The sequence below is a fragment of the Seriola aureovittata genome, chromosome 9, assembly GCF_021018895.1.
Source record: "Seriola aureovittata isolate HTS-2021-v1 ecotype China chromosome 9, ASM2101889v1, whole genome shotgun sequence".
NCBI lineage: Eukaryota > Metazoa > Chordata > Actinopteri > Carangiformes > Carangidae > Seriola > Seriola aureovittata.
This window is the reverse complement of record NC_079372.1, coordinates 28338945-28363850: the sequence shown is the minus strand read 5'-3', so window position 1 is coordinate 28363850 and position 24906 is coordinate 28338945. Positions and strand designations below refer to the sequence as shown.

At 36.7% G+C, this 24906-nt stretch overlaps 1 protein-coding gene across 2 annotated transcripts in view; it reads right to left on the bottom strand.

Annotated features, from left to right (window-relative positions):
- Nucleotides 1-19080: 19080 nt before the first annotated feature.
- The window catches only part of sema3bl (sema domain, immunoglobulin domain (Ig), short basic domain, secreted, (semaphorin) 3bl), a 48113-nt gene continuing 42287 nt past the window's right edge, over nucleotides 19081-24906 (bottom strand). Inside the window, exons 15-16 of one of the 2 annotated variants that reach the window (XM_056385125.1) lie at nucleotides 23540-23667; nucleotides 19081-22207 (exon numbers count right to left, since the gene is read on the bottom strand). In XM_056385125.1, coding sequence (XP_056241100.1) covers nucleotides 21695-22207; nucleotides 23540-23667 — 641 coding nt within the window. In that variant the 3' untranslated portion in view covers nucleotides 19081-21694. Of the gene's footprint in view, nucleotides 22208-23539; nucleotides 23671-24906 lie in introns of both variants that reach the window. The other variant, XM_056385124.1, reaches the window with a different exon arrangement.

Genomic DNA, 24906 nt, shown 5'->3' with positions numbered 1-24906 from the left:
CACGACCCTATAGAGGATAAGCGGTAGAAAATGGATGGATGGATCATCAGTGTGCTATGCAAATACTTCAATACAGTGCAATTTGTATGAAAATTATGATTGATACTGATACACAATCCTTCATCAAATAATATATAACCAACATTAGTTTGCTGCAAAATAATCACACAAATACTGTGTGCATAAAAAAGTGGTTACTATTCTTAGGACATTATGGGATTTAACTGGCAATTGTTAATTATATGTAAAAACTCAGTGGTTGTTAACATTAGGATTTAACTTCAATTCTTTTCTTTTATTGTACTTATGTTACAAAGTCACACCAAAACAGACGTTAAGTCAAATGCAATTAAAATTGTTTGTGTTTTACACCAATCTATGTTTGTGTCTAATGCAAATATAATTTCGCAGATATTGGTATTTATTATACTTCTATAGATGATGAGAACACTGTTTTGTACTAATCTTTACCAGATTCAGTACAATGGTGTCAACACAAACAAGAAGAGCAATGTTCATCCAGTCTGCTATCACACTACTGAGAACATATGGTTTTGATGGGCTCAGCCTGGACTGGAGGTTTCCCGCAGCAGCAGGAAGCCAATCAGACAACAAGCAGAAATTTACACTGTTGTGCCAGGTCAGATCCTTTCTTCTGGGACGCTCAGAAATATATATATATATATATATGCACACACACACACACACACACATATATACACACACACACACACACACACACATTTATATACATATACACACACATATATAAATTCTAAGATTTAAACTTGATTGAGACTGAACCATGTTTTCTTCTTGTGCAGGAGCTCAACACTGCCTTTGTGGCTGAAGGAACCCAAAATAACCGTGACAGATTAATGACTTTTTTATGCCATACTATACTATGACTTTTTATGCCTTACTATACTATGACGTTTTCATGACTTTTTAGGCCTTACTATACTATGTCGTTTTTATCACTTTTTATGCCATACTATACTATGACGTTTTTATGCCTTACTATACTATGTCGTTTTTATGACTTTTTATGCCATACTATACTATGTCGTTTTTATGACTTTTTATGCCTTACTATACTATGACTTTTTATGCCATACTATACTTGACATTTTATGACTTTTTTATGCCATACTATACTATGATGTTTTTATGACTTTTTATGCCTTACTATACTATGTCGTTTTTATCACTTTTTATGCCATACTATACTATGACGTTTTTATGACTTTTTATGCCATACTATACTATGACGTTTTTATGACTTTTTATGCCATACTATACTATGACGTTTTTATGACTTTTTATGCCTTACTATACTATGTCGTTTTTATGACTTTTTATGCCATACTATACTAGACTTTTTTTTTAATGACTTTTTATGCCATACTATACTATGACTTTTTATGCCTTACTATACTATGTCGTTTTTATCACTTTTTATGCCATACTATACTATGACTTTTTATGCCATAGTATACTATGTCGTTTTTATCACTTTTTATGCCATACTATACTATGACTTTTTATGCCATAGTATACTATGTTGTTTTTATGACTTTTTATGTCATACTATACTATGATGTTTTTATGACTTTTTATGCCATACTATACTATGACGTTTTTATGCCTTAGTATACTATGTCGTTTTTATGCCTTACTATACTATGTCGTTTTTATGACTTTTTATGCCTTACTATACTATGTCGTTTTTATGACTTTTTATGTCATACTATACTATGACGTTTTTATGACTTTTTATGCCATACTATACTATGACGTTTTTATGACTTTTTATGCCATACTATACTATGACGTTTTTATGACTTTTTATGCCATACTATACTATGACGTTTTTATGACTTTTTATGCCTTACTATACTATGACTTTTTTTTATGCCATACTATACTATGTCGTTTTTATCACTTTTTATGCCATATACTATACTTATGACGTTTTTATGACTTTATATGCCATACTAAACTATGACGTTTTTAATGACTTTTTTATGACTTTTATGCCTTACTATACTATGTCGTTTTTTTGACTTTTTATGCCATAACTATACTATGACTTTTTAATGCCTTACTATACTATGACTTTTTATGCATACTATACTATGACTTTTTTATGACTTTTTATGCATACTATACTATGACGTTTTTATGACTTTTTTATGCCATAATATACTATGACGTTTTTATGACTTTTATGCCATACTATAATATGACTTTTTATGTCATACTATACTATGATGTTTTTATGACTTTTTTATGACTTTTTTATGACTTTTTTATGCCTTAGTATACTATGTCGTTTTTATGACTTTTTTTTATGCCATAGTATACTATGTCGTTTTTTATGACTTTTTATGTCATACTATACTATGACGTTTTTATTGACTTTTTATGCATACTATACTATGACTTTTTTATGACTTTTTTATGACGTTTTTATTGACTTTTTATGCTTACTATACTATGTCGTTTTTATGACTTTTTTTTATGCCATAGTATACTATGACGTTTTTATGACTTTTTAATGCCATACTATACTATGTCGTTTTTATGACTTTTTATGCCTTACTATACTATGACTTTTATGCCATACTATACTATGTCGTTTTTATGACTTTTATGCCATACTATACTATGACGTTTTTATGACTTTTTATGCCATACTATACTATGACTTTTTTATGACTTTTTTATGACTTTTATGCCATACTATAACTATGACTTTTTTATGACTTTTTATGCCATACTATACTATGACGTTTTTATGACTTTTTATGCCATACTATACTATGACGTTTTTATGACTTTTTATGCCATACTATACTATGATGTTTTTATGACTTTTTATGCCTTACTATACTATGTCGTTTTTATGACTTTTTATGCCATACTATACTATGACGTTTTTATGACTTTTTATGCCATACTATACTATGACTTTTTATGCCTTACTATACTATGTCGTTTTTATCACTTTTTATGCCATACTATACTATGACTTTTTATGCCATAGTATACTATGTCGTTTTTATCACTTTTTATGCCATACTATACTATGACTTTTTATGCCATAGTATACTATGTCGTTTTTATGACTTTTTATGTCATACTATACTATGATGTTTTTATGACTTTTTATGCCATACTATACTATGACGTTTTTATGCCTTAGTATACTATGTCGTTTTTATGCCTTACTATACTATGTCGTTTTTATGACTTTTTATGTCATACTATACTATGTCGTTTTTATGACTTTTTATGCCTTACTATACTATGACTTTTTATGCCATAGTATACTATGACGTTTTTATGACTTTTAATGCCACACTATACTATGTGGTTTTTATGACTTTTTATGCCTTACTATACTATGACTTTTTATGCCTTACTATACTATGTTGTTTTTATGACTTTTTATGTCATACTATACTATGACGTTTTTATGACTTTTTATGCCATACTATACTATGACGTTTTTATGACTTTTTATGACATACTATACTATGACGTTTTTATGACTTTTTATGCCATACTATACTATGACTTTTTTATGACTTTTTATGCCTTACTATACTATGACTTTTTATGCCATACTATACTATGTCGTTTTTATCACTTTTTATGCCATACTATACTATGACGTTTTTATGACTTTTTATGCCATACTATACTATGACGTTTTTATGACTTTTTATGCCATACTATACTATGACTTTTTATGCCTTACTATCCTATGACGTTTTCATGACTTTTTAGGCCTTACTATACTATGTCGTTTTTATGACTTTTTATGCCATACTATACTATGACGTTTTTATGACTTTTTATGCCTTACTATACTATGACTTTTTATGCCATACTATACTATGTCGATTTTATGACTTTTTATGCCATACTATACTATGTCGTTTTTATCACTTTTTATGCCATACTATACTATGACGTTTTTATGCCTTACTATACTATGTCGTTTTTATGACTTTTTATGCCATACTATACTATGTCGTTTTTATGACTTTTTATGCCTTACTATACTATGACTTTTTATGCCATACTATACTATGACGTTTTTATGACTTTTTATGCCATACTATACTATGACGTTTTTATGACTTTTTATGCCATACTATACTATGATGTTTTTATGACTTTTTATGCCATACTATACTATGATGTTTTTATGACTTTTTATGCCTTACTATACTATGTCGTTTTTATGACTTTTTATGCCATACTATACTATGACGTTTTTATGACTTTTTATGCCATACTATACTATAACGTTTTTATGACTTTTTATGCCATACTATACTATGATGTTTTTATGACTTTTTATGCCTTACTATACTATGACGTTTTTATGACTTTTTATGCCATACTATACTATGACGTTTTTATGACTTTTTATGCCATACTATACGATGACTTTTTATGCCTTACTATACTATGTCGTTTTTATGACTTTTTATGTCATACTATACTATGATGTTTTTATGACTTCTTATGCCATACTATACTATGACGTTTTTATGCCTTAGTATACTATGTCGTTTTTATGCCTTACTATACTATGTCGTTTTTATGACTTTTTATGTCATACTATACTATGTCGTTTTTATGACTTTTTATGCCTTACTATACTATGACTTTTTATGCCATACTATACTATGACGTTTTTATGACTTTTAATGCCATACTATACTATGTCGTTTTTATGACTTTTTATGTCATACTATACTATGTCGTTTTTATGACTTTTTATGCCTTACTATACTATGACTTTTTATGCCATAGTATACTATGACGTTTTTATGACTTTTAATGCCATACTATACTATGTGGTTTTTATGACTTTTTATGCCTTACTATACTATGACTTTTTATGCCTTACTATACTATGTTGTTTTTATGACTTTTTATGTCATACTATACTATGACGTTTTTATGACTTTTTATGCCATACTATACTATGACGTTTTTATGACTTTTTATGCCATACTATACTATGACTTTTTATGCCTTACTATCCTATGACGTTTTTATGACTTTTTAGGCCTTACTATACTATGTCGTTTTTATGACTTTTTATGCCATACTATACTATGTCGTTTTTATCACTTTTTATGCCATACTATACTATGACGTTTTTATGCCTTACTATACTATGACGTTTTTATGACTTCTTATGCCATACTATACTATGACTTTTTATGCCTTACTATACTATGTCGTTTTTATGACTTTTTATGCCATACTATACTATGACGTTTTTATGACTTTTTATGCCATACTATACTATGACGTTTTTATGACTTTTTATGCCATATTATACTATGACATTTTTATTACTTTTTATGCCTTACTATACTATGACTTTTTATGCCATAGTATACTATGTCGTTTTTATGACTTTTTAGGCCTTACTATACTATGTCGTTTTTATGACTTTTTATGCCTTACTATACTATGACGTTTTTATTCCTTACTATACTATAACTTTTTATGCCTTACTATACTATGTCGTTTTTATGACTTTTTATGCCATACTATACTATGATGTTTTTATAACTTTTTATGCCTCAGTATTCTATGACGTTTTTATGACCTTTTATGCCTTACTATACTATAACTTTTTATGCCTTACTATACTATAACTTTTTATGCCATACTTTACTATGTCGTTTTTATGACTTTTTATGCCATAATATACTATGACGTTTTTATGACTTTTTATGCCTTACCATACTGATGTTTTTATGACTTTTTAAGCTTTACTATACTATGACTTTTTATGCCTTACCATTCTATGACGCTTTTGTGACTTTCTATACTTTAATATACTTATTATTTGACTTTTTGTGCCTGTGTACACTATGTCATTTGAATGACTTCTTATGCCCTACTGTACTATAACTTCTTATGACTCACTATGTTCTGATATTTTTTTTGATTTAACATTCTTTACCTTAAATTTTGGACTTAATGTACACTGACTTTTTATGCCTCACTATATTAGTACTTTGTAAATATAAAAGGTCATAAAAAAGTCATTGTACATTATTGATTGTTTCACACAGTTGTATGAACAATGTCCTGCAGCACAGAAAGCACAAGCTACAGACATGGCCTTTTTCATTTCCAGGACATCTCAAAAACCAATGCCTTCCTGGACATTGTACAATCAAAAGGCAAGCACAGTCAACCCAGAGAAAACTACAGTAGGGTATCTACCGATAATCCAGGCTCCTGCATCTGAACTTGACACACTGAACACAGTCGTCAAGCGAGTGCTCCATGTCTCCAAATCAATGGAACAACAGCATGTCATTCTGACAGTGGATGAAGCACTAAGTTGCTAGAAATGAAGTGGTCAGTAGAAGAATACAATGACGTGCTTATACCTTGCCTTGGAGGCCTTCACATTGCCATGAAGTTCCTGGGTGTGATAGGACAACACATGGTTGATTCTGGCCTGAGCGAGCTATGGGTCAACTGTGATCTTCTGGGGGCAAATGCTGCTCAGCATGTCATGGCAGGAGAAAAAAAAGATTAAAAGCAAACTTGAGTTGGCATTAAGAATAAAGTCACTGTAATGGATAAAACCATGACTTATGGCTCATCCTTGGCTCATCCTTCTTATTTGATTGACAACTTATTTATCACTAATGACCACCTTTTCCCTATTGTATGACTTCCAAGCTGATTATTGACCAAGGTTCCATTACAGCACATTTGACCTCAAAACAAAATACATAGTAAAAGAAGCCTGATAATAAAAACATATTAATAATAAAAATAATAGCTGAGTAATTATTCATGAAACAATTATTTTTGAAATATCTAAGAAATTTCTTCACATTATATCTCAAATCTGAATATGCCATCGGATTGCTCATGTTGGAAAAACCGACAAAAGCACATTTAAATCAATGTTTTTACCTTGTTTAGTCAAAAAGATACACTGAAAAATAGATTTCAGCCTGGCGGTGGCGGCCATGTTGGATTTCTCAAATTTTGAGGCATTTTGGGGCATTTTTGAGCTTCATATACAGCAGATGGATTCAGCACCCCTTAATACCCCTAGAAATGTTGTATATTATAAATATTCACAAAATGCCTCCACCACTTTAAATAAGCACATTTTCAGAAATTCTGCCTAGACTAATAAGGAATGAAAGAGATTTAAAAAGTAATGGTATATTTAGTCTTAAAAAGCCATACAAAAGTCACAGCATATTAAATCCTACAAGGTGATTCTACAGTAAGGCATCAAAAGTCATGAAAAAGTCACAACACAATAAGGCATGAAAGATATCTAAAAAGTCATAGTAAAGTAAGGCATCAAAAGTCATAAAAAAAAGTCACAGCATAGTAAGTCAGAAAAAGTCATGACATAGTAAGGCATAAAATGTTTTTAAAAAGTCACAGCATAGTAAATCATAAATAGTTATAGTATAGCAAGATATAAAAAGTCATTGTACAATAAGGCATCACAGACATAAATCATAAATAGTTATATTGTAATAAGGCATAAAAAGTCATAAAAAAGTCACAACACAATAAGGAATCTAAGATATTTAAAAAGTCATAGTATCGTAAGGCATAAAAAGTCATAAAAAAGTCACAACACAATAAGTCATGAAAGATATTTAAAAAGTCATAGTATAGTAAGGCATCAAAATGACATGGTGTACTCTTGCATAAAAAAGTCATAAAATCGTCATACTTTAGCAACGCATAAAAGGCATAAAAACAACACAGTATAGTGAGGCTTAAAATGTCATAAAAAAGTCATAGTATAGTAAGGCAGAAAAAGACAAAAAAACGTCATAGAAGTCATAAAAAGTAATTGTACAATAAATCAAGAAAGATATTTGAAAAGAGATGGTATAATAAGGCATAAGACCTCAGGGAATAAAAAAATCAATAAAACGTCACAGTACATAAAAAGTCATAAAAAAGACACAGTATAGTCAGGCATAAAAGGAATAAAGAGGTCACAGCATAGTAAGTCATAAAAAGTTATAGTATAGTAAGGCAGAAAAAGTCATAAAAACGTATTAAGTATAGACAAAACGTCATAGTTTGTTAAGGTATGAAATTACATAGTATAGTAAGTCATAAAATGTTATATTACAGTAAGGCATAAAAATGAACAAGAACATCATAGTATCATTGCATAGTAAGGTATAAAAACATAAAAAAACCTCATAATATAGTAAGGCATAAAAACGTGTAGAATGGTCATAGAATCTTAAACATAAAACATCATAATATAATAAGGCATAGAAATATAAATAAACCTGATAGTATTGTAAGGCTTAAAAATGCCAAAAAACATCATAGTATAGTAAAGTATGGAAATGTCAAAGTAGAGTTATTCGTCAAAATATCATAAAAATGTCATAGTCTAGTGTGATAACAAAATAGCATTGTATAGAATGACATAATAATGTCATTGTATGTATGTATCAGAAATAACATAAAATGTCACTGCAGGGAATTTCATAACATTATCCTTGTAAGTCATAAAAATGTTTAAATATACTATATTACAAACTTGAACTACCATCTCGAGGTTGTATCACTCCTCCACTTAGACTAGCTTCAGGGTTCATCCCTTTTTATCCAGAATCATATAAAAAATTAAGCACTTATTTACAATTTTGGTATATTTGCTGTGTGAAGTTTTGATTTAAAACTAAAAACAGTTTTTTGCAATGTCACCATGATCTTGACCTTTGACCACCAAGTGTAATTATTTCATACTTGTGTCCAAATGAACATTTTTGCCAAATATGAATGGATTTCCTTGAATAGTTCTTGAGATACTTCATTCCCAACGTCAAAATCATGTTCTGTGAGGTCACAGTGACCTTGACCTTTGACTTTTGACCACCAAATTCTAACTAGGTTTTCCTGTCTGTGCTTCTAAATGAGTGGTATAAGTCAACAAACACCAGACATTAACACTCCTTAACATACATTTACACACGGACACAGGAAGAAGCTGGGCCTGCTGTTGATGCCTCAGTAAGATCATGGTGCTCATTGGGAACATGACTTCCTGTTGGTCAAGGTGGAAGGAAGTAGCTGAGTGACCACTGTGCTTCACACAGAACACTTCCTATGACACACACACACTTCTTACCTGGAGGATCAATTAACCTGGTTACATAAACTAAGTGTTAACTTACTAACTATTCATTTACTTGTATTATCTATTTATTTATTTTTATTTTTGTAAATTGCGACATCAAGTTTTTTGTGTCTTTATGTGAAGTCACTGTAGTAGTAGTATTTATTTGTCCCTGTGGGGAATAGGTTTGCAGCATTATCACAGGCATTTGTTTAAGAGCTTAATGGCTTGTGGTACAAATGAAAACTTTGACCTATTTTTGGTAAATGGGGGCGGACAGTAGCGTCGCCCGGATGGCAACAGTTCAAAAGATGGAGCAAGGGGGTGCTGCTGGTCACCCACAATGCTGTTTGTCTTTCTCAGAGTTCTCTCCCTGTAAATGTGTTCAAAAGTAGGCAGTGTAATCCAGAGCAGTTTACTTGCCATTAGTACAGTTTTTCTGACCAACTGTTTCTGTGCCTCAGTAGCGTTACCAAACCAGCAGATGATACAAAAGGTTACAACATTTTCAATAAAAGCACAGTAAAATATTTTCAGCATATTGTTTATGCACGTTAAAAGACAGCAATTTCTTTAAAAAATATATTCTCTGCTGTTTTGGTGTTCACGTGATCAGTCCAAGGGTCCCATTTTAGCTTATGGTCAAGAATAATACCAAGGTACTAGTATTCCACAACGGCTTCTATTGGCTCCCCTCTGATGAGAGTAGGTTGATGGTTTTGGTTTTGGGTCTTTCTAAAGTCTATGGACATCTCCTTAGTTTTGGATGTATTCAGGAGAAGATTGGACTTCTCACACCAGTTTAGAAAGTAGTCTAGAACTGGCCCGTGCTCCTCCTCCTCATCACGTAAAAGGCTCAACAATGCTGTGTCATCAGCATACTTAATAAAGTGCCTGTTAGTGAAAGTGCTGGTGCAGGAGTTGGTATATAAAATGAACTAAAGAGATGATAAAACACAGCCCTGAGGCGAGCCTGTACAGATGATCATTTTGTCAGAGAGTGATGAGCCCACTCTGACCTGCTGGATTCTGAAACTAAGAAAATCAACAGTCCATATGATCAGTCTTCTAGGGAGAATTCTTTAGATAGTATATCTGCTAAAATGCTGGGTTGAATATTATTAAAAGCAAGAAATTAAAAGTCCACAAATAAAATCTTAGCTTGGACCTTTGGTTTCTCAAGATGAGTATGCAGTAAGTGCAGTAGTGTTAAGATCTTCCACCCCCTTGGAGGCCTGATAGGCAAACTGCAAAGGATCTATGAGGTGCTGTGTTTGTGAGATTATGTATTTCTTCACTATACGCTCAAAGCACTTCATGACCAGTGATGTTAGTGCTATTGGCCAGAAGTCATTGGGCGTAGTGCGTCTGGAAACTTTAGGGGGGGCATCGGAGTAGTATCCTCAGCACTGTTGTCACCCTCGAACCGACAGAAAAAGTTGCTGAGTTGGTTTGCCATCACCGGCTCCTCACTACCGTTCAAAGTTGTTGCTGTGGATATTCCTCTGCCCTTGTGTGGAACATTTGTCATGGTTTTAATTCCTTATATCTGTGCTAATCCAGCTTTATCTGTCTTTTTATTTGTCTCTGCGTGTCTCTTCTAGTTGTTTCATCTTGATTTCTGAAGGCCCTTTTCTTCTGCACTATCAAATCTTTCAATTTGTTGGACACCCAGGGCTTGTCATTCGGGTGCACTTTAAGGGATTTGGTGGGGATTACAGAGTTAACACAGAAGTTGATGTAGTCAGACACTGTTTCAACTTGATCATCACTGTCAGGGCTATTAAGGATCTCCCATGATGTACAGTCAAAACATCCCTGCAAAGCCATTACACTGTCGTTGTTCTACACTTTAACAGTTCTGATTTCCAGCAGCCTCTGATAGATAGGGCGGAGATAGACTGCACTGTGGTCAGATGCACCAGGTGGGGGGAGCGGGGATGCAGTATAGGCGTTTTTAACAGTACCATAACACATTTTCCTTGTGGCACAATGTACATACTGATAATATGTGGGCAGGCGTTTTTTAACAGAACAGTTGTTGAAGTCTCCAAGAATGAATTTGGTCAGGTGAGATTGACTCGAGTCTTTGTGAGAGATTAAAAATGACCTCTGATGCCTTTTGCTTTGGGATGTATTTAAACCACAGTGAAGAAGATTTGTGGAAATTCCCAGGGCAGGTGGAAAGGCAGAAGGGATACACACAACAGCTCTATGTCAGGGGTGCACTTGTTTTCTCTCACCACAACCGCCCGACACCACTCGTCTCTGATGAGTAGACAGACCCCGCCTCCGCGAGCCTTCCCGGTGATGTTAGGGTCCTGGTCAAGAAACCTGAAGTCTTCACCTGTCCAGAATCGATGTTGTCCAGCCAGGTCTCGGTGATCGCTATGACACAGGCGCCCCGATATTCATGAAGGAAGCAGATGTTGGCTGACAGCTCGTCTGTCTTTGCTCTCAGTAGTAGGCAGGGGGACGTTTGTTCTTCAGCTTCTTCAGTCGCTGACAAATGCCGCACTTACATCCCCGTTTTTCGCTTTACACGAGTGGGATCTTGCTTTGAGTTATTCTGAAGACAGTCCGGTGTGGAGTTTGCGGTAGCTGAAGAGTCCGGGGGCTGGGTGATTGCGCAACAGCAGAAGTGATTCTCTGCTGTATCGTGTGACACCAGCTAAACCGCCCGCAGCATAACCATCCAGTCCTTCGGTGGAATTAGAATTTAAAATCACTGCAAATAATACGATCACGCTCCATAAAGCGAGATCCACGGTCACTCGGTGCAGACAAGGCACGAGGTAGTTTGTGCACAGAACAGGCACGATAGAGACACATTAAGAAACACACAGAGCCGCAGCTCAGCCACAGAGCAGCGCACCGGATGTATAAGTTCATTAATGTTCACTATGTTCGTGCTTTGGAAACGTGTTTTTGATCAAAACTATATTCTAATAAAACATCATTGAACCATCGATTCAAGATTTCTACAACATTAACTGTGTCTCAGGTGAGCACTTCCAGAGGAGTCTGCTCTGTTACACACGCACACACCTACACGCACACACACACACACACACACACACACATACTGGTCATCAATGCCACTGACATAATCAAGACAATCTGGCAAATGACCAAATCCAGCTTTAGCATGGTTCTTAAACAGGAAAGGAACAGGAAGTGTGTGTGTGCTTTGTCCTGCCTCAGCTGTTTATTCCGTTCTGTCTAAAAACACATGTTCTCCTCTGCTTTGCAATAGACATCTGCTTAAGGGTCAGACAATGTTTATTTGTTGAAAAGGATCTGGCTAATGCCAGGATATGACATCATCATCATCATCAGCTCTTGTTGACAAGCTGCGTTTGAATACACTAATAACACAGAAACAGCTTGTGGATCATTTGCTTGGTCGATGCAGATGCATTGAGCTGACGCCAGTGTTGAATCATCACTGTATAAATGATGGTCAGGAGCAGAGACACAGGTTAAATACACTCAGTCTGTCTCAGCATGTTTTCTAATGTGTGACTTTACAAGAAAAAGTCAATATCAAGTTAAAGGTTGATGAAACAGCATGTGTAGATCTGTTCATCCAGCTGGTCCAGATCATCTCTCTCTGAACGAGTTCAAACTTAATGTTGTTGTCAGTGGTTTCAAATCAAGTCCCTGAATGGTTGATGAAGTGTATCACTCAAGGATCAATGTTAGGCCCAATGCTATTTACTCTGTACATACATTTTGCAACTTAATTCTTATTGTTTCTCCAGCTGTGACTGTGATTAGCCTGATTGACAGCTGCTGTCTATGACTTCTCCTGCTCGAGTCTGTTTGAATCTCTTTACTCTCCAACTTCATATTTTCATCCACAGATTAAATGTTCAGTGACTCAGTCATCAGTGTTTATAATAAGTCTGATAGTGGGCCAGATATTGAACCCCACTTTGTCCCTGATGGCTGTTCCATCAGTGTATGAATGTGATGAATGAATGTGTGAGTGAATGGGTGAATGAGGCAAGCATTGTAAAGCGCTTTGAGTGGTCATTAAAACGCTATAAAAGTGCAAGTCCATTTACCATTTAGCATAGATGGTCCCAATCTAATCCATGTTCCAAACAGAGATCTAACTGACACACTATAGTATAGATGGTATTATAGACACTTTGGCACAAAGCAGCTGAGCGTTTGTCTGTTTGGTTGAAAAGAATATGAATCATATTTGGGATTTCTGCTGTAAGTAAAGAAAACTAACGTCTGTCAGAAACATTTTGGCAGTTCAGATGTTTTTCATGGCATGAGCACCAATAATCAGTCTATTTCCAATAGTGCACACATTTCTGAAGAGGCACTCAACTGTGAAATTTCAATAAAGTCTCATTATCCGTTGATTCAAAAGGAAGTTAAACATTCATACTTATTACATGGAGGAAGCAGATATGAAGATATTGTTTTTGGTAGCAGAGGTGAGAAGATATTCTAACATTTCTGCACTGCTGTCACTTTGATACCAAACTGCAGCATTGATCATGAAGTATCAGAGTGTTTCTGTCCACCTCACTGTTTTAATGTTGACATTTTCCCTACATGTATAAAGTGTTTTAGAGAATCTGTGCAAACTAAAAGAAACTATTTTGTTTTTAATTGGACTCCCAACAAGAAACAGATGATTCATCTTCCAACACTGTTAACAACATTTGGATAAAAACTGCTGCCTTTCACAGAAGAGTTGAGTGTTGGAGCTGGATATAAAAACTCTCCATACTATTTTAATGAAGCTGTAGCAGAGACTTGTTCTGTGGTTTTTATGGAGACGAAGCAGCAGAGCATGAAGCAGAGGTTTCTGTGCTCATGACCATCAGGGGGTCAGTCAGTGATAAACGATACTGGTCAGAATACTGAAAGATAAATAATATGCAGGACTGTTAAAAGTGGGTCATGTAATATTTGAGCTTCCTGTGAGATTGTAGTGTAATGGCATTATCTATCTAATGACTAATGACTTGTATTACTGGGACTGGAATAGATGTCTGAACATGTTGTGACACCCTCCAATATTTATTCATTATTTCTATTTCCCAGAGAAAAGAAGAGATTAATGACCAAACTCTCCTCCTTTACCCACGAGGCCTCTCTCCACTCATTCCTTCATTTCCCTTTCACTTCCTGTTTTACTCCCTTCATCATCACTTTCCCTCCACATTTTACCATAGCCTACACTGTGCCATGTTGTGTGCTGTCGACTCCAAGACTCAAGACAAGAGAGTTTCTGTTCACTGCTGCACTGAGAAAACAGAAGAATGTCTTTATATATATATATATATATATATATATATATAGTGTATATGTCTACAGAGGGGGAATGTTCTCCTTAAGTAAAATATCACTCCAACATCTCTCTGTCTCAGCCGGTCCTCCTCTCTCCTCTGTAGATTCATCTTCATCAGTCAAAGTGGAGCCTCTACATCTATAACTGACTCCCTGTGGATCACTCAGGCATGCCTGTGCTTTACACACACACACACACACACACACGCACACACACACACACACACACACACACACACACACACACACACACACACACACACACACACACACACACACACACACACACACGGAGCTACAGACTGATGTTAGATCAAATGTTTGTCTCTGAACCTGGTTCACAGCAGTGAAAACAAACACTGTTTGATTTTACAACTCTTTGTTTATCACAGGTTTAAATCTTATTTCAGTGTTTTTAAATGCATTTTTGTCCTTTAACAAATAAAAGACTGTTGTCTCCCAGGCCAAAATAAAACTGGAGACAACCAACATGAAATAATGAAACACACGTCACACAGTCGGGGAAAGGTCAGGTCTGCAGTCAGTCAGTGACAGACTGAGATTCTCCAGCAGAAAAACCTCATGTCTCCAATCAGGATCAATGAGTTCAACAGACTGCCCCCCCCCCCCCCCCCCCCCCCCCCCCAACACAAGAGGAAACTTGTTTCAGAAACTAATATCACATCAGACACAGTCACAACATCTTTTTCGTCAAAGGAAAGTAAACTGTGGAGACGTATGAAGAAGAAGAGTAAACGATTGCAGACGTAATATACACATACAACATGTGGAGCATGAAACAACAACAACAACAACAACAACAACAACAACAACAACAACTGTATTCTGTCCCTTCTCTCTCACTTTACAACTTCCTTTGTTGTCCTGGGAACAGCTAGCTCTCAGTGTGTGTGTGTGTGTGTGTGTGTGTGTGTGTGTGTGTTGCTGCTGTCAAATATTCTGTAAACACTTATCAGGCCTTTTGTTGGAAAAAGTCCCAGATTACATTAACTGCTAAATAATGGAAATGACATAATTAAAGTCATTTAAGTCCATTATGTGTATTAACTGTATCCAAATAGACGCATTTATTGTGACAGATGTTTGGCTGCGTTTACATATGAATTTTAAGATCACGTCCACTGTGTTCCATGTGGTTTAAACAGTGAGGACCGGAGGACTGTCCATTACTCAGCACTTCAGATGAAACCTGGATGTTCAGCCCCAACAGTTTGATCTTTCCCGTACAATCCAAACACACATGTGATGTATACATGTAATTACAAACAAAGATCTAAGGATCCATACAAGAAATAAATAAAACACAGTAAGTATAAGCTCAGGCTGTAGTCTGTATGAATCTGAACACGTTTGAGCAGCTGTGTGAATAAACTAACAGAAAGATCTGCATCAAAGGAGTGATGTCATTTGACTGACAATGTACCTGATTCATCATGAGGAAGATCCCATTGTGTCCAGTCCCAAACCAGCAGCTACATTACGACCATGACAGAGTGTCTCATTCTTCTATGTAGAAATCAAGCGTCCAGTGATGGACGACATGAAATTGAACTCTCTCTGATAACATTGTCATTCAACCAAGTGTTGAGCTGTTTTAATGTTAAGTAGATTTAGATCTTAAAAATGTGACTGTCTGAATTTAAAGAGAGAAATAAATCTCATGTATATGATTCAGATTTGATTCATTAAAAATGAAAACAAAAGTTTTCTGTGTTGACAGGAAGTCCTCATCTGAAACTTGACTGGACTTTAATCATCAGAAGCTCTTTCACAGTGGTTTACATTAATGAATATAAATTATAATAATAAACAGTGTTTTATCCTCGATGATTCTCAGTTTACTAATTAAAGTTTGGCTGAGTGTTTGTGACACAAGGAAAAACAGAGGCAGTAACTGTGGCTGTGTGTGCAACTTTGTTAGAAGCTCTTTGTCTGTGGTTGTTCACATACATTTGTGTATAAACTGTTTACAGAGCTGAGGATTGTGGGATATCTCTGTATTTATGCCTGCCAGCTGGAGACTGTAACCTGCTGTTGTTAAGTCTGTTTCAGTCCCTATAAACACTGATGATGATGTGTGTGTATAGAATTTGTACTGATGCATGTGATATTTACTGTCATGGTTCTTTGTAGTGAAATGAGGAAAATATAAAATAAAAAAAGGTTGAAGCACATACTGAGCTTTACCAGTAAAATTGTGTCTATTTTGGTCTATGGATCAAAGCTACATGGGTTCATCCTCTGGAGACCCAGAATATAAACTGGAACTGTTTAGAGAGAAAACATGAATGAAAAAAGTCAGAGGAGTTTTGTCAGTAACTGTCAAGATATTTTGCTCTGATTCAAACTCAGACCAACATCAACTGTAATAAAGGTTTTATTATGTTTCTTTTTTAACATATTAAATATTAACATCATAAGAAACGTATGTTATAAACAGAAAGAAAGAATCCCCCCCCCCCCACACACACACACACACACCCACACACACACACACACACACACACACACACACACACACACACACACAGATGCAGATGTTTGAATCCAGGCTGCTGTTTTCTTTTGTCCACTTCACTTTATGGGACTTGGAGGAGGACTAGAGAGGAAGTGGTCTGGTCCACATCTGTCTCCAGCTGTTCATGGAGAAAAATGATGCAGGTGCCATTTTGTGTGTGTCACTCCAAGAGCAGCGAAGGATCAAAGATCAGATAATGAACTGAAACAAATGAAGGGTTGAGAAAACAGCAGCAGTGATGTCATCGTCAGGTTTGATATTGTTCATATCTATAAAAACACATTACATGAAATCAATGAATTCCAGTGCGACATTTCCTTTTATCATTATTTAGTTTGAAACCAAAAACAGAATTTATCTGATTATTGATCTTATTGAACTAAATAATGATAATAGGAATTTTTAAAACAAAAACAGAACATTTTGATTGGATTTTAATTTTTTGATTCTGACACCTTTTTCATTTTGGTTTTGACACAAACAGATTTATGTTTTTTTTTTGTTTATGAGTTGTGGATCTTATGGACTTGTAGAAATGAATGTAACCTGAGTTTTCTGTTCTTTAGGCATCAGCGTAGTGAATCATATTTCAGATTGAGCTTCATCCTTTGTTCTGATCTGACTCTGAGCTGTGATTGGCTGGTGCATAGTTTTGATTTACATTACAACCACTTTGAACTTTGATATTCATGTGTCTTGTGTCCTAGTGAATGTTTGTGCCAAATTTGAAGAAGCTCCATCAAGGTGTTACTGAGATATTGTGTCTGTGAGAATGAAACAGACGGACAACCTGAAAATAAAATGGCTGACGCTCAGACTGTCACCTGACAATGAAAAAGTTTGAATTCAAGAGAAACTATAAGTTAGAGTGAAGGAGAAGTGTAATTAGTGAAAACTACTAAAACATGCAGGAGAACTCACTTTTCATTAAAGCAGTCCTGTGAGTTTCTGCACATGTTTATATGAAACGCTTCTGTTATATCTATTATTATCTATAAACTGAACCTGATGGGGGATTCAGCACGTTTCCCTCCCACTGTTTGCTCTGAGCTTCTGTTGATTTCTTTAGTCACAACCAGCTCAAGCCAGGACAAAGGAGGGAAGACCACACCTGAGTGAAAACTAAAAATACCTTTATCGTACACAACTGTACAGCAACAACAGGAAATGAATCTTAAGACAAACAAAACACAAAAGCAAACAGGGTGGAAGCCAAAGGAAAGAGAGCGAGGGAGAGAGACTGTCACCAGCTGATGTAGAGCAGCCAGACCAGGTGAGCTGAATCCTCCTGAAGACCAGACTCCACCCATCCAGCTCATGCAGGGAGGGGCCTGTTAGAGAGGGTCATCACACTTTGAGATCAAAGATCATGTCCTCTCATTTCCAGTGTGTGACACAACAGCAGCAACAACAACAACCACATGAACAGACGTGGAGGGTCAATATTAAAATTGACCCAAACCAAACTGGACAGTATAAACAACAAGTCCTTGAACACAGTGGAGACTGACGTCAGAACTGGCTTAAGCAGCTTTACACAGAGCTGAGTCCAGAACACTCTCCATGCACATCTTCTCATCAGGGTGAAACCATGTGTGTGTATTTTGTATGTGTGTGTGTGTTTATGTGGCTGCAGTAGCTGTCGGGTGTGAAGTCGTCTAGTTGCAGGTTTTTATGAGATGGTCTGCTGAAGACACAAGCAGCTGACAGATGTACAATTACCCTCCAATCACAATCACATGCATGGCCAGACCCAGGGTAACTGGGTAACGTCACACACACACACACACACACACACACACACACACACACACACACACACACACACACACACACACACACACACGTCTCTTTGTTGCAGGTGTGCTGTCTGCATGTTGTTGATTCAGGGTTAATCAGAGCACGTCTTGGTTTATTAAATATCTTGTTTTTTGGTCTCTGTTTATGTCACTGGAGCCATTAGCCCCCCCCCCCCCAAAAAAAAAAACAAAACAAACAAAACAAAAACAAAACATTGAATAAGAATGTTCAGTCAGGAATCACCTTTGTTAGAAAAATCAACTTTAATGTTGTTAAATATCAGAAAGCTACACAGCATGCAGACACTTAAATAAAACATAAATACATATTTAAAAAGAGGCTCTCTCTGTCCGAGAGCCACAGTCGGCTCATGTTCATTTTTACACCTTTATACTGACAGTGGAGATTGTTCAGTAAAACTACTTCCTGTTTGTTGAACCTTCAATGTGATGACTACAGTGTGTTCACTGGACTGTCTCCTGTCGGCTTCATGTGGAGACGAACCAATCAGGAGGGTTAGGGTTACCAGTGACATCACCTGGTGTCGTTGAGCAGGAGGGAAGCCTTGCTCCAGTTTTACAAAAGCTTTTAAAATATTGATGAGTGAATCCTTAATGATCAATCCATCAGCTGTTCTTATATTTACACTGTAAAACAAACAGTTTTAGATACAAGTTAAAAATACTGAAAAACAGCACTGAACACAACGTGGACGCCATGACAACAAGATAAATATATAAAATAATACACCACACTGTGTACAACTGTAAAACAATTGATTGTTTGTTTTGAATATTTTTTTTACTAAATATTGATGACAAATAATAATATTAACCAGACCAGATCAGATCAGATTAGACCAAGTACATGTGCAGCCGTTTACACAAAGTTATGATAAAATTAAAATTGTTACACAGAAAATCAACTTTTATTGAAGGTTATTTTAAAGAGTTTTAGTTGTATTTTACTCCGACAACTGTCTGTTTCATTCTCACCATCTTCCTGTCATTCATCACTTTATTTTATTTTTATTTATTTATAAAGTCTAATAACTCTTGTTCGTCAAATTAAGACAATAAACAGTGTGTTGTACAAATCAGGGAAGATGTGTCACCTCTTTAAGATGTTTCATACAGATGAATGCAGGGATCATGTGTTTTTAAAAGGGATCATGATTTTCATAAATTGATGAAAAGCCTCCGCACGATGCTCATAGTACCTCATGTTTAATCTCCTTCTTCTCATCATGTCTAACTCGGACCCTCGTCTCTCCTCGTCCGTCATGAGGTCATTCTCACACCACCAAGATCACACACAGTCACCAGCTTCATTAGTGCTCATTTTACTTCCTGGCTAATTTAAAGTCATAGTCCCAGAACAGATATACATACACTTCATATGTATATATGTTGTAGGGATGAGGTAAAACAGCTTTTGGCAGCCATGTTGGACGTCCTCAGTAGCTTCTATTGTACTTTAAAAGTTCATCTTTATCTCTATTGTTCAGTGTTGTTATTTAACCCTTCGTTCTCTCCTCCACCTATTACCTGTGGAGGGACAAAAAGACAAACTGATGATAAGAACAAGGTGGATGATCATGAGTTCAAACCATGAAGTGTCTTAAAACCAGTGTTTCCAAAGCAGAAAGACAAGAGGAGACAGCTGGTCCTGCTATTGTTCCCTCTATTGTCACTGTGAAGCTGCAGTGCAAAGAGGAACTGTGGGAAAATGAGTTTAGTGATTAACATGTCAGGTGAGGTCAGGTTGTATAATTCCTTCTTTAACGATCAAAGAACCACAACTCAAACTTGTCTTTAGTCAATAAGAGTGAATAGAGAGAGTAATAGAGTCAATCAGAGACCGCATAATGTGTCTGAACCTGGAAACGGATCAAATATTTTACTTTAAGGTTGTTCAATAGTTCGTTTATCGCCTAGAATAAGAAATACGAGACATTCACTGATTCCAGATGTGAAGGTTTTTTCCTGTTTTTTATCATCATGATAAATTGAAGATTTTTGAGGGAGATTAAAAATAAATGGTTACTGTGAAATCATTGAAAAATGACAACCTTTAATCTGTTGAACCATCAACAGTTGTCTCATGGAGTGAGAGTTTATGTCTTCAGTGACTTCAGTTTATATGAGGGTGTGTGTGTGTGTGTTGTGTGTGTGTGTGTGTGTGTGTGTAATACAGAGTGTCAAAGTCTGTGAGCTCCATTAGCTTCATGTGCCTCTAACAAATATACAACAACGAATTTAACACATGAAGAGTTTATAACAAAGTCAAGAGCAGAACAAGGAAAGAGACACAGGTCAATCGAGACAGAGAGAGAGAGGGAGAGGAAGGAGATGGATATGATGAAGGAGATGAAAGACGTGAAGATGAATCCAGTGATTTCATTGAGTGAAATGTGAGCAGCTCGGTGGAAGAAGAACAGGAAGGTGTTTGTGTCATTATTTCATTATCATTATTATATTTTGTGGTCCACAGATGTGAAATGTGTAAATGTGAATTTCTCTTCGATGCTCGATGATGCAGCGTAAAGTCTCACAATGATCAGACTCAGTTTTCATCACAGACGTAAAACAGGCTCTGAGGTCGAGGTTGAGGATTTAAAGATTTGTCTTGTTTCCTCTTCATCATTTCATCAACAGCAACAATCCAGACAACCAAAGTCTTCATTCAGAACTGACCTCTGACCTCTGACTTCTCACCGACACATACACTCATCTCATTAAATATGTTGTTAGGTTTCATTGCCTTGGATTAAAGTCAAACTATTCCGCTGGTGTTGATCCTTTCTTCTTGTCCTATATGGTAATCTTTCTTTCTTTGCCCCTCCCACATTCTCTCCATTACTCCTCCCATTCTCTCAGATCCCGCGGCGTCCGGTTTCGTTCTCCAGAACTCTTGCTACGAGCCTTCCTGGCACTTTCCTGCGCCTGGCGGTATTTCTCCAGCATGCTCTTGTGTTTCCTCCTCAGCTTTTCATTGCACCACATCCTCTCGCAGTACTCCTCCACGTGTGGCAGGTTCGACGGCCCAATCAGCTGCATGATATCCTTGAACCACGTACGTGATTGGCCGATTTGGCTGGATGAGCCTCCCCTGCCGTATGCGCTGCATGGCATCCAGGCCCTGTAGCTTCCTGTGGACCGATCTTTGAACGAGTCAGAGAGGCCGCCGTTGTCACGTGACATCAGCTCGTCCACCGTCTCCCCCTGGAGGACTTCCAGGGTGATGCGGGCCAGGGTCTGCGTGAAGCCGTGTTCTCGGGAGCGGCAGATGTACACACCTTCATCCTGTTGGAAGAGATGACGAAACAGGAGACCCTGCTCCGTGGACATCACCCGGTCGTCCAGCTTCACCTAAGAGCAGAGGCAGAGAGAGAGTCAGTGCGTCAGATGTAACACGTCTTAAAGTGACGGAGGAAAACCAAGTGTGGCATTTTAAAGGAGCTATATGTAAGTGTTGCTATTGCTATGTAGCTAACATTAGCATTAGCAGCTGTTTACTTACCGGTCGAGAAGAAACGTTGATAGTTCTGCATCAAACTTCTTTCGTTTACTCACCAACAGCTGTATCCAGAGGTTTAAAGCTTCTACCGAAGTTACCACGCTAACCAGCTAGCCCCAGCTTGAAGTTTAAACACAACCAGCCTGAAGCTCTTGGTGAGACTGGTCAGTAAACAGCTGTTAATGCTAACGTTAGCTATGTAGCAATAGAAAACTTTTAAAGAGTGCCTTTAAAGTTCAAAGTAAACTGATTTTGATGCTTTCACACACAAACAGCTCCATGTGCAGTTAATGACTTTGTCTTTGCTGTAGATGCTCCGGAGTCTTTTGATTATAAATACAAAGATTTTAAGTGGATTAACAAAAACAAATATGAATTTTAAAGCCACTGTATGTGAAATATTCATAAGATTATACTACAGCATCTTTATCTCAGTGTGTTCCACTCTGCTAATCCATCTGTCTGATGCAAACGTGCTATAAGGAAGAAATCCACTTCACAGGATGAAAAAAGACAGAGGCTGTTTTCTCAGCTTGGACTGAAACAATAAGAATGAACCATGAAATCCAGTCACTGTTAGTTTTTACTCTTTCTTCTCTTTCCTCTCATTCTCTTTGTCTTCTCTGACCATTTCCAGCACAACTCTCTCCTCCAGCATTCATGCCTCTCCCCTTCCTCCACCAGCCTCCTCACATCTCACTTAGTCCGTCCCTCGGCTTCTCAAACTCTTCTCCGGTGCCAACACAAACATGGCTGCCATGTCAGCTGAATGGCAGCCAAATGTTTATTTGCAGGGAAATAGAGAAGGGTGGTAATGCCTTGATACTGACTGGCTGACTGAGTAAAGCTTGGAGAAACCTCAGATGAAAAGTGACTGTGGGTGCGGGCTCTTTAAAAGGACTTTGACACTGTGTGTTTCAGTCACACAGACCTGGAGACACTGAGTGACACTTCAGTGGTTCATGTGGTCAAAGTTTACAAAGAATTCCATGTTTGTCTAACAGGAAAAGAGACGCTGCATTTCCCTCTGGAATATCATTTCAACCATATGTCAAATGGCTGTCGAATGCGTCGACCATGTGCCAAACTCACATATAGATCTCACTTTTAAAGGCAGTTACTCAGGCGACTGTTTGCTCCCCCATCCTCCTCCCATTGTAGATTTACTGGGACTGATGTCTCACCTCTTCCTTGTGGTCGTTGTGTTGGACGAGCCAGGTTACAGTGGCTTGTGGAGAGCGAGGAACACACTCCAGGAAGGTGCTGTTGTTCTCGGTCCCGTACACCAGCCTCTGCTCTGTCACATCCAGCTCTTCTGGTTGAAGGAGAAAGAATCAGAAAGGTTGTGAAGTAACACCCTCAATGTAAAGGACTAAACCATTAGATCCATACATACACCTGTATATATAAAATATATCTAATCATCCAGGCGGCAGCTGATGCTCAAGTCGTCTGGTTCAAGACGCTGAGACATATGAATTAATAAAGTACTGTTATTGTTAACACTTTGAATAAAACACAAACATTAATTTTCTTTTATGTCGATTTTAATCTCTTCATACTTCATCCCCTTAATGAGGTCGTTCTGCCTTCATGTGGTTTGTCATGTGGTTTTTTGTGTATAAATGAACTGTGTGAACATCAGCCGTACGAGCTTCCTTCAACCGTCTCTGGTAAATACATCTTCTTAAATAATAGTTGGATCTGAGGTTGTTCAGTTTCATTGTCGTAAACACATGAGTAACATGTAGGTTCAGGTCTACACATCTTCTCTGATGTTCTCCATCTTTCCCAAACTTATTTAAGACGAGTTGATCAACATTAAAAAGAAAAACAAAGATAACAGATGATCAAGTCAAATATCTGAAGGTATAAAATCCATCTACAGGAAGTCACTACTCTCATCACACACGCACGCACACACACACACACACACACACACACACATGCACACACACACACACACACACCAAACACCCTGTATTATGTCATTTTTACTCTTTAGTTTTTAGAGTTGCTGGTAGATGGACTTGTTTCTTTCTTCCCCCCGGTTTCAGTCTTTGTGCTAAGCTAAGCTAAGCAAAGCTAAGCTAAGCTAACCAGCCACATGCTCTAACTTTATATTTAGCATGTAGACATGAGAGTGGTGTTGAGCTTCTCATCTAAATAATTCTATTTCTTTAAGGAAGTCAGTCGGAGCCTGAACAAAGACTCGAATCTAAATCACATGAAAAATCCGGACAGAATCTCTGAGTCTATGTGGGAACACTTTCAGAATAAATTTCCTCTATTGTAAACTGAACATCTGAATTACTCAGTGTTACGAACCTTTCACTGTAAACTCAGGTTCAGCCAGAGGCTTTGAGGGAGGGAGGTGTCTCTCATCACCTCGACTCATTACCTGCACTCAGGTGAGCAAACACACCTTCACCACATTCACAGCCTCCTTCTTACCTGTCTCTCAACAGGCTCTTTTTGCCTACACCAACACCTTTCCTTATCCTCACCTCAGAATGATCACACACACACACACACACACACACACACACAC